The sequence below is a fragment of the Rhea pennata genome, chromosome 29 (genome assembly GCF_028389875.1).
Source record: "Rhea pennata isolate bPtePen1 chromosome 29, bPtePen1.pri, whole genome shotgun sequence".
NCBI lineage: Eukaryota > Metazoa > Chordata > Aves > Rheiformes > Rheidae > Rhea > Rhea pennata.
In genome coordinates this window covers 3,447,474-3,458,566 of record NC_084691.1, presented here as the reverse complement: position 1 = coordinate 3,458,566, position 11,093 = coordinate 3,447,474, and the positions used below count along the sequence as shown (strand labels likewise).

Here is an 11,093-nt window from a genome sequence, read left to right as displayed (position 1 = left end):
CTATGGAACAACACAAGGGTCTCTGACGACCCCAAAATTCCCCACCACTCCATTATTGCACCCTGCAGCTTCAGGGTTGTTAGCCACAACGACTGGAGGGCCACTCAACTGCCTAATGACACAGCCTTGATTTCCAAAGCTGACCACATCACCAGCTTGGCAAGCTCCAATTCTAGCATTCAAGCCCCCACTTCCTGTGCTGATGACAGTACGAGCTGGGTAGCCCCCACTTCGGGAACTAAACCCTCCACTTCTGCAGTTGACCCCTCCGGCTTGGCAAAAAACATCTGGGACACACTGCTTGGCCACAGAGCTAATGACTCTTCTTGGGTGAATCCCGGCGCTCCGGGAGCTGAACCCTCCATTCTGGGAGCTTTGTCGTCCAGACCGTCTCCCCAGGGAGCCATAGCCACATGCAGCCCCGCTTCCAGGCAGCATCCCACAGTCTTCGGGGGTATTGTAGCTGCTGCTGACCACAGCTGCAAGACAGCCCACAGGATTAGTTATTTGGAGAAAAAAGCTGTAACATTCTCATAGGCAAGTTGTTTCATGAATGGCAGAACCAACCAAACCTGATTTCCTCTAGGTTTGTCCAACATACCTGAGCCCCTGAGCCCTCCACATCCTCCCCCATGTCCCAACACATTGCCCAAAGAACCTCCCAGTTCCCACATTGCTCCTCTGTCTGGCAACATTTTCTCTCTCTGATCCAATGCACATGTGTGCATTGCCTGATGAGCTCGCTGTTGCCTCTAAAAGCAGAAAAGAAGATGAATTTAAACTTTCCCACTCCACTCTAATGTCAATTTTCATGAAATGTAGAGGTACTTGAGATTTTGGAGGAAAAAACTTCACTGTCAAATTGGGTTGAAATGGAAAAGGGGATCCATGGCAGAGGGAGCCAGGACAGACAGACAGTGCTGTTTTTTAAACTGCCTTTCCTGAAATGAACCTAAAAACACTGATACCTGGAGTGATTGTAAATCTTCAGATTACTTACACACACTCACTGGGTTCCCCACACATATCCTGTTAGAAGAGAGAAGAGAAAGACATGTTATCCTATTAACTGGTTGCACATCTAGAAACTTGAAATTACTCATAACTGGCAGCCACATATCCAACCCTCTTGGCTCTTAATCCCTTGTTGCAACATGTCTCACTATCCTTAGGACAGGAACTGTTTTTGCTGGCACAGGAGGTGGACTATATAGCCTCTGGTCCTCTCTCCAGGCCCAGTTTTTATGAGTCTGAGAGTATCCTGGAGCTGGTAAATTCACTTAGGCACTGGAATGATTTGGGCCTGTAGCTCTGACATCCAGGGGAAAAGGAACAAGCTCTGTCACCCACCTGTTCTCTTCGCCCTCCAGTAAAGTCTTATACGTTGCAATCTCGATATCCAGGGCCAGTTTGACATTCAGCAGCTCCTGGTAATCCCGCAGCATGCAAGCCAGCTCATCCTTGGCCTTCTGGAGGGCGTTCTGCAGCTCAATATGTTTCTCCCGGGCATCTTTCAGGGCACAGTCTCTGCGCTGCTCAACATCACAAATGGAGGTTTGCAGGCAGGTGACCTGTCAGAGGAGAATATAACAGTGTGGGTGTCTTCAGTGCCTTATTCCCTAACTCATGGGCATTCTGCTCTTGGATTAATCAGCTCTTTCATGTATAAACTGAGAAAAAGCATTAACTTTTCTGGAGCAGTTTCTGGATTTGGAACTTAGTCTAGAGTAGATCTTTAGTCTACTAAGGGCTGATGAGTTATCCTCGCCCATATTTCGGCTGTCCTATAAGATGCAGCCTCTTCTGCAAGTGGCACCGCTGGGTCTCACCTACCTGCTTCTTCACATTCTCAAGCTCACACTGCAACTTCTGTATCATCCGGGTAAGTTCTGAAATCTCACTCTTGTTGCTTTGTAGATCATCGCAATACTTGCCCCTTTTATCCTGAAGCTCTTGAAACTGGAGTAGAGAAACATAACAATCATCAGTTCAACCCTGCAGCCCATTAAGTAGTCTTGCTAAGACCCAGGTCATTACATACTCACCCTGGTTTGGTAGAAAGCATCAACTTCTTCTTTACTCTTCTGAGCTATTTCTTGGTACCAGCATTCAACATTCTTAATGATGCTTTCTACATCCAGGTCTCGGTTGTTGTCCATCTTCACGATGACCGAAGTGTCACATAGCTGGCAATCCACCTGAGCTCGTTCCTACATGTCGAGGAATAGCTTAGTCAACTGTTAGCAATTCTCAGACTTTGTAGTGAAGGAAGGGCTGGAACAAAGAGCCACACTGCTCAGCTGACGGATAGAGCAAGTCAAGAAATGCCCCTCAGGTTGGCTCAGCAGAAAATCCTCCCTGCTGGATGAGTTACCACATGTCAGCTGCTGACCTACGTGCTGACCTGCAGCAATTGTGTCCACATCAAGGGCAAGGAATTTGAGTGACTTAACCCTCCAGCATCCTGTCATCTTCAGCTGTTTGATTGATGTTAATGGTAGAATTAAGTTGGGAGTTCCTTTAGCTCTAATCAGACAACTGCAGTCCAGAGTAACTATACAGACTCATCTCGTCCTCCAGAGGTAGAGTTAGAACACAGCCAGTTTCTATCTGGAGCTGCGTTAAGAAAGAGGGATTTCTCTGCCTATCCAACATACTCATGTTAGTTTTACATCAGTCTTGTAGTTTCATGTTTTCAAGTATTCAGGGCTCTGTCCAACAGGAATTTCAATCTGCAGAAATTTGGACTACCTGAAACATGAGACAGCACTAGACTCAGGGGATGGACCAGAGGAACTCACCTCCTCAAACACACATTTCAACAACCCCAACTGCCTTCTTAACAGATCCACCTTCACCTCCAGCTCTTCCTTGTTCAAAAAGATACAGTCTGCATCCTGAAAGAGAGAAGAGGCACATTCCAGACCAATCTCACTAAAAACACTGGAGAAACACACAGAGGACAGATGCGGTGCCAATAAAAAAGGAACCTGTTTCAACAAGATTCAGGAGCAGAAAGGTGTGAGAGGCTGAGTCAAGATGCCCTGGTGTCTTCTAAAGGAAAACAAAACCATTCCAACATGACTTAAAGGAATTAGCTTATTTATTACTTAGGATTTAACTACAAACTCAGCAGTGACTAATGAGTATTTAAATATAATTGTTAAGTACTGTTCAATTGGTTTCTCACTTTCTGATGTCCCAGTATAAAGGATCTGAAGAGGCTGTCAGGAGATAACCAGTAGCTCAGACACCAAGCATTTCAGTGTAACCTCTCCTGCTGTGTCCATTCCAAATGGACCCTTGCATGAAGATTCAAGAATGTATTTGGGGAAACAAAACTACTACTGCAATGCTAATGCTGTTACCCTGGAGGATGCTTATTTTTAATTTCCATTCCCATCTCCCTCTTTTTCTGACCTTCGTTTCTTTACAGGCCTCCCGCTTTACACCCACTATAACACATTTTCCCAGGCATCTTCCAATAATGTGTATTTTCAGCCAGGCCTGATGCCAGGTAAACTCATGATAGGTGTAATCATCAATCTATTTTGAGCTTCTCACCTTTTTGAGTGCCACAAACTCATTCTCTACAGTTGTGCGCCTGTTGATTTCCTCTTCATATCTGTTGGAAAAAGAGCAGGAAAGGGCTGAAGCAAGCATTACCATCAAACACACAAACTCTGCTCATCTGGAAAAATAGCAATCATTGCTTGCTCTGAGATTGCCATCAGGCACTGTAAGACTAGCATCTGGAGACCAAACGTCAGACCGTCCAAAGATCAGAAGCTTGTTTATGAACAACAGCGTTAACAATGCAAAGAGATCGCAAGTGAGACAGAAGAATCTGACATCCCCAAAAGGGCTTTGCCACATGTCTAGAAGTTCCTTGAGACAAAATATAGAAGTAAAATGACAACAGCCATAGGAAACCATAAGGCCCTTACTTGCACTTGAACTCCTCCACCAACTGGCTTGTGTCACACTCTTCACTTTCCAGTTTTTGCTTTTCGCATAACAAGCGGTCCAGGTGCTTCCGTAGGTCGCAGATGTAATTCTCAAAGTAAAGTTCAAGGTTTTTCCCTTTCTTTGGTAGAACATATTGCTGCAAGAGGCCCCATTTGGTCTCCAGCACTTTGTTCTCCTGCTCCAGGAATCGGACCTGCAGACCAAAATGTAGCAGTTCTTCAAATAAAGAAAGAAAAGCAATAACTCAGCATCTGATTTAACTGTTTGCTCTCACTTTGGATCCAGATAAAGTGCATCTTCCTGCAAGTGTAAAAATAGGATTTTTTTTGGAAAATGAGAAGTGATATGCCATAATGATCACAAATTATCCGCCCTTATTTAAAATCTAAAAGTTAGATGTCTAAGTCTGAGCTAAGTCCCTTTCTCATCAATGAAAGGAAATAAAACTCCTTGAGAAGGTGTCTATGATTTATTCCAGGATGAGATTAAGTAAGTCCCTAGCTGAAGCGAGCTATTTATCTCTTCTCTCTGCAAAGGTGATGGCTCAGACTTCTAAAGTTTAGATATCTGAATTACGATTAATCTCCTCCATCTTTAGAAAAGTTTCTGGAACGGTTGCTATATTTAAAGATGGGCAAACCAAATCAATACAGGACAGAAAAATGAGCTTGTCAAAATCGTAACTTATAGCTGAGCTAGAACAAAGTTGCAAAGAGAAATCCAACCTTGAATTAAGGCTGTCCAGAGAAAGGTAACTACAAAAAAGTTCAATACTGGTATGGCCAGAATACAGATACCAGCAAGTACTAACAGAGTTTCTCCAATATTGAAGATTACAGCCTGAAAAAACATAGCTCTGTGGGAATCCAGATCCTTGCACAGACGTAGCTCAGTGATGCATGGCGTCAGCTGAACTACTTTTTTTTTTCTCAAAGAAACATAAGTAGGGATCAGATTGCACTCACCTTGTCAATGAAGCAAGCAAACTGGGTGTTGAGGGTCTTTATCTGTTCCTTCTCCTGACAGCGTATTTCATGTTCCAGCGGGTCGACCCCAACACAGAGGGGCTTTAGGAGCCTTTCATCAATGCAGATACCTTGGATACCAACAGCCTTGTGATCTGGGTAACCTCGCACGATACTATATCCCCTAGGACCACAAAGGCCAACCCTTCCTCCAACACTATCATAGCCTACACCTCCATAGCCAAACTCCCCATAACATCCAGTACCACAGACCCCATTCACGTAGGAAATTCTTCTGTTTCCACCTAGGTTACAGACACTCCTGCTACTATAGGCACCAGCCCCACATCGGACAGGTTGGTAGGCAGAGGCTGCATAGCTTCGACCACAAATCTCAGAAGATGAACTGAAGCCTCTTCGTCCGGGGACAGATCTCACTGTAGGTGCCTGTCTGCTCATTGTGGCTTGCTTGAAGGAGAAATATGAAAGTTTAGGGAAAGTTCTTCTGCAGGAGAGGAGCAGCGATCCCGCTGAAGTGACACAGTTGATGCTATCCCTTATATATATTTAGGAAGCTGTCCTTGATAGGATCAGGACATTAATTTAAAGTGCTTAAGGGTTTGGTTTGCCCGGCAGCAATACATGCTCCTCAAAATGCAAAACAACCCAGCAAATACTAACTACTGAGGAAATAAAAAGGAATCTAAAAGTGCTCTGTTTGCAAGTTGGCTTAGAATATATTACAGTTTGAAGTGTTCCCCTAACTTACACTAATTATAGTTTAGCAAACTTTTTTGAAGAAACTCTTTGTGATTTGTTTGCAATGTGTCGTTTGGGGTTTTGTGTCTCATGGGTTTTTGTGTATGATGGCACATTTTGCAGACTTGCACTTTGTGGGGGTAATTTCACAATCTCTCCTTTTTTCTCTCACCAGACTCATATTGGGTGCAGAAATGTAACTGAAGGTAATCTCTGCAGGTAATCAAAATGGAGTAGTAGTACATTTCAGGCTAGTGAAATTCATCTCATTCAATGAGCAACAGTTAAATGTTGGTAGCTTTTCCAAACACATCCATGGCAGTCAATGGAGAAGCACCTTCAAGGGAGAGAAAACCACCTTTGGGTCTGAGGCTAGGGGAATTGGGATGATTCATTCTCCATAGGTAGTGATCTTTCTCCATCAACAGAGGACATCTCAATGAGTCGATTAGACTGGGCAACTGAAGTGGTGATTCACACCGGTAAGACAAAGCTCTCTCCTAGTCACCAGACCAAGGAGTTGAGACACTGAGCCTATCTGCCAATTGTCTCGAATCTTTCTTGAGACCTTTTCCAAACTGAAAATTGGAGATTCCAAACAATAAGACCCTTTCAGCTCTTGGAGAGCAAAATGGTCATGAGAGAAAAAGACACACTCAAACAAATGCCCTCAGCCCTTCCTGACTTGAGGGGAACTGTACTCAAAGAAGTCTGCATACCATACATCTTACGTGACCGTATCTGGAGACAACTGACAACTGTGTTCACTCATCCTTGTTAACCTCTTCTGAAAGCATTTTCCAAGATTGAGGATCAAGCAGTGCAAATCACAAAAATAATGCTAAACTTAGCAGGCCATAGGACATGACTGCCACACTGAGATGCACCAGTTATTAATTGAATATATGATTGCAACATACGTGATTTTGACAGGTTGTTGGTACAAATGAGTTGTGTTAACAGATGCTCTTGCCCTGTACAAGTAGGATAATTCAACGTATTTCTAGCATGAGTTTCAGCTTGCATCTTTGTTTGTAATATTTTAGGTTCACAGTTCATACTGGATTGCCAGTACAACTGCCAGTATCAATTAATACATACCTTTGGCAAATACTAGCGAGTTCAAGCTAAAGCTTGTATGATCATAAGTTCCCAGAGCCTTTAAGTTCTGCATAAAGATTACCAAAAGTGAAATTCATGTCTGGCTCCAAAGAAACAGTACAAAAGGCAATTGTTTAAGCCCTTTCACTCAGCAAGAAGTAATATATGTTTTGCACAGGAAGACTGTGTCCTGAATCGAAAGTCAGACTGTAAGGTAGTGAGCCATTGCTCCCTGTCTGCACCCCATTATACGTGTAGGCTGTGTGGGAGATTCTTGGAACATATCATAGACAACAATTAATAGTCTGTGTATTTTGAGAGAGGACAGGGAAAATGAGAGAGTACTTTGAAACAAAAATTACATCTTTTTCACTCAAAAAAGGGGGGGATTCAGTATCTTTTATCTTTTGGAGGAGAAAAACTGAGGCAGAAATGAAAGAAAATATTTTGATGAGTGATGAGTGAATCATTTCTGTCCACTTGCAATCTCTCCCTTTGTCAGCATTCTTCTCCTTGAATGTGTTGCTGAAAACGGAATTTGTATGAGAACATGTGAAGTTCACTAATCTGTTTGTTGCCTCTGGAGATGAATCTGAACTAGGTTTTAAAATATTTTTTATGTGATATTCTCAAAGAGCCATGCTCTATCTCTGTAATTAGACATAGACATAGAAAATTCATTCCATTCAGACAGGACAATAGCAATGACCTATCTCTGCAAACAGTATTTAGCAGATACAATGCTGGATGACGATATGTATTTTTGTACACATAATTTCATCAACTACATGGACTCTTGTCCGTATTGTTCACGCAATGTTAAAAAATTGATTCGATTAACACATCCTCATCCCCTTGTATTCTAAACCAAGGTGGTCCAAGGCAGTTCAATATGGTATTCTTTTTTCTCTCTTTAGCCTATATCTTGTATACGTTAGAAGCAGAGACAGAGATTTTCAAAGGATAATCCTCATAAAATTCATCAAACACTGGGCCTGGATTCACCTCCCTTTCCTACTTCAGCCATCAAACTAGCCATGTATTCTAATTTCATCTTTGAGACTGCCTCTGTGGCTAGTGGAAAGAGATAGACATCTCCAGACAGTGATTCATCACATCCTAAAATAGGCAGCTAAGGCAGGTGGGAGGAATCAGCCTCTGGAGGTACTTACCTCTCTCTTTATTGACTACCAGAGGCAGTCTAGACAACTAGACAACTAGACCAGGCGCCCAACTTCTGGATGGTAAAAGTTAAGTGAAATTAGTCCCACCCTTTGGGCACCAAATTTCTTTAGCAACTTTAAAGTCTTAATGACTTCACATATGTGCGTAAAAACATCACATGCTTTCCTCAGTTCCTGATGTATGCATATCATATCTCCATGCAGTGATTAGTGCCTGTAAATCTGAGGCTTGCAACAAAACAAAGGATTGTTTTGATCTTTTTCATCGTGGTGTCTTCCTCCCATAGAATTGCATAGTGGAAACAAATGTGGGAATATGGGAATTCAGGGCCTTGTATGGAAGAGCATCGCCCCATCTGTTAAAGCAAAGAATTTAGAGATAGAAAAAAGTGTACTCTTGAAATGTTGCAGTTGGTACTAGGTTATGGCAGCTTCCCTATAAATCTACACTAGCTCTCAACCCTTCTTGCTGGAGTTGCATTCTTGGGCAGAAAAAATTCCCTGAGCCCTAGAGAGGGAAGGAATTGCCCGTGGAAGTTGGGTCAGATTCAACTGGCAGGAGATATGCTCTTCCTTTTGTTATGTTAAAACACTAGTGCCCAAGCCATGTTTGATTTGATTTGCGACATACTTGTGAATTTCTGATGAAAAGCCTGGCTGATTCATGAAGCATGATGTTGAGAGAGGCTAGTCATGGGTTTAAAGGGAAACCCCTGCTAAGATAACTTATCAGATCAGGGTCTTGAAGTGATGGGGTAGGCTGGTGGAGGCGAGAAAGCAATGCAATTTCTGTCATTACATTAACTTAGTCTTCTCTTGCATAAAAAGGGACAAGAGTGTCCATTTTTGATGGAAACATCATAAGCTTCATGACATACTTAAAGCCCTCCCAATGAATATTTATGGTTGTCCAACTGGTCTTCTCTACATGCTTTTAAATCTTTCTTGTGGTTTTCGTCATTAAGGCTTGCACCTGTTTGCTTTTGTGCTGCTCATGTTTCTTTGGGAAATGGCTTCTTACGACATGAGAATTTGGAGGGAGAGAGAAAGCTTTTCCATTCTGAATCAAGACATTGGCTTTGGCCAGCAAAGACCTTCCCTCTGGATTCCCCTCGCAGTTAGATCTGTATCAGTCTGACTGGCCTCTATCTGGTTCATTTCTTTGCTCTGCAATTTGCTTTTCATGAGTTTAATCACAAAACATTTTGTTGACTTATGTTGCTAACTTGTAGGTTTCTTTTTTCATCCACTCAAACATACAATAAAATGTCTCCCTTTGATCTATTTTGAAATTCTAAACCAATAGTCATAGTTTTCCAAAATGATGCTGGAAAAGGGCAGCCAAGCACATTCCTGAGCTTTTTCCTGTAATGACCCTATTTGTAGTAGATTTTGAACTGGTGTAAAATGTGTTTTATCATAGTATCTCAGTAGTAGACATGCTGTAAAAATGCTTGCAAAAAAATGAGAAAGCTTCTCTATGAATCTTAAAACATCCATTGAATGGCACTGAGTAAGAGCCAAATTTGGTGCAAATCAGCATAAATTAGTTGACTTTAAAAGACTTCAGTAACTTAAACAAACTAAAGACTGAATCTACATCACACTCTGGGCAGCCCTGGCACCTCTGCCTAATTATTCATTAAAAATTCTAATCAGCACATATATCTGATCACAGCAGAGAAAACCCACTTGTCCAGTTTAGCACTAGGGCGTTCCTGTATTCTTGGGAAATATTAAAAACCAAGTAGCAACACTTTCATATACCATGCACTTTATTGGAAGTAGAGCAAAAAAAGTTTTAGAGCTTTTGAGTCATCAAGATACAAGTAATGGAGCTCTAATTGATGCGTATGTCAAAGCACAGACTTTGTGTGTCAGGACACTAAGCAAGGAAACTAATGGGAATAAAAGCAACTTAATTACTCATTGCTGACTACAGAAGGTGAAATGTGGTTTTTTTTTTTGGTTCCTTTATGGCTTGCCAGCCTACATATGGATGACCAAACTGGTCTGAGACTGCTAACAAAGAACATCACTAGAGCCCTGCCCTTGCTTTCCATGACCCCACTGTCTCACCAGAACACCTCTCCTGACTTGCCAGAATTACTTCAGGTTGACTTTCATGAAATGGAGAGTCCTAAAGAGCTCATTTCCAGAAACACTTCCTGGAGCACTCTAGGGAAAGGATTTTGAACTAAATGTTTGTTTTGCAGCTAGCAAAGGTTTCATCAGAAAAAGTAAGAAGATAAAGCTAGTGGGAAGCAGGAACTGACTGATAATATCATAGGTGTCCTGAGACAACCACAACCTTTAAAGGAATAGCATAAATCCAGAGGAATATGTTTTAAGTATCCCTTTTTTGAAGTGAACCTAGTGGCATTTCTCTGATGTGGTTTCGTGATGCTACAGTGTTCTTCTTAGTATACCTCTTCCTCTAGTGGAGAGTAGTGCTGAGGACATTTTTACCACTGAAAGTGGATCAGGGCTTTCATTTTTATAACAGTATTGTAGTTCTTACGTTCTAGCTCTTTCAACTCTTAGTCCTGAACTTCAGATCCGGCTGTTCCTGGGGCACAAAGGCCCTGTTGAAATCCTCACCCCTGGTCTACACACCCCTCGCGGGTGAGCTGAGTTTCCCGAGCTCTTCACAGCTCTGCAGCTCTCTCCACACATCTCTTTGGTCCTGCCACAGTGTTTACCACTAACCTGCAGGGCTGAGCTCTGGCACAAATGGCCTCCACTTCTGGAGCTAAACTCCCCACTCCTGGAGATATAGCTGCAGCTGGGAGCTCCAGAAGTACACCACCTGCCTACAGACCTGGTTATGCTTCTGGAGGTGAATCCTCTGTGGCAGGCATTGACATCTGCGGGAAGCAATGCTCTACCAACACCACAGAAAGACCAGCGTCTTCTGGACTGTCTACCAGCAGGGCCAGGTCCACATCCCAGGCCAGGGATGATATTGCAAGGGGTGGTGACCACTGTCATGGGAAAATATAAACTGAATCATTCAGGGAACAAATCTTGTGGGGAGAACATGGCCTTCCTGCTCCCCTTGAATAAACAAAATTCGCTTTTTTAATGTTGTAAGAAAATGAAGCAAAACTTGGAA

At 42.5% G+C, this 11,093-nt stretch overlaps 1 protein-coding gene across 1 annotated transcript; it reads right to left on the bottom strand.

Annotated features, from left to right (window-relative positions):
• Nucleotides 1–5,393, bottom strand: LOC134152117 (keratin, type II cytoskeletal 4-like). Its single transcript, XM_062597225.1, has 9 exons — nucleotides 4,935–5,393; nucleotides 3,948–4,162; nucleotides 3,565–3,625; nucleotides 2,802–2,897; nucleotides 2,046–2,210; nucleotides 1,834–1,959; nucleotides 1,351–1,571; nucleotides 1,001–1,029; nucleotides 1–479 (listed from the first exon to the last, which is right to left on the bottom strand). The coding sequence occupies exons 1-9, from the start codon at nucleotides 5,391–5,393 to the stop codon at nucleotides 1–3; spliced, it is 1,851 nt and encodes a 616-aa protein (XP_062453209.1).
• Between the last annotated feature and the right edge of the window lie 5,700 nt (nucleotides 5,394–11,093).

What these genes read in the sequence shown, in the direction of transcription:
- LOC134152117 (XM_062597225.1), bottom strand. Translation starts at nt 5,393, where the DNA reads ATGAGCAGACAGGCACCTACAGTGAGATCTGTCCCCGGACGAAGAGGC. An exon ending in TTGCTTGCTTCATTGACAAG is followed by an intron (nt 4,163 to 4,934) that starts GTGAGTGCAATC and finishes TTTGGTCTGCAG; the next exon opens with GTCCGATTCCTGGAGCAGGA. An exon ending in AGTTTGTGGCACTCAAAAAG is followed by an intron (nt 2,898 to 3,564) that starts GTGAGAAGCTCA and finishes TCTCTCTTTCAG; the next exon opens with GATGCAGACTGTATCTTTTT.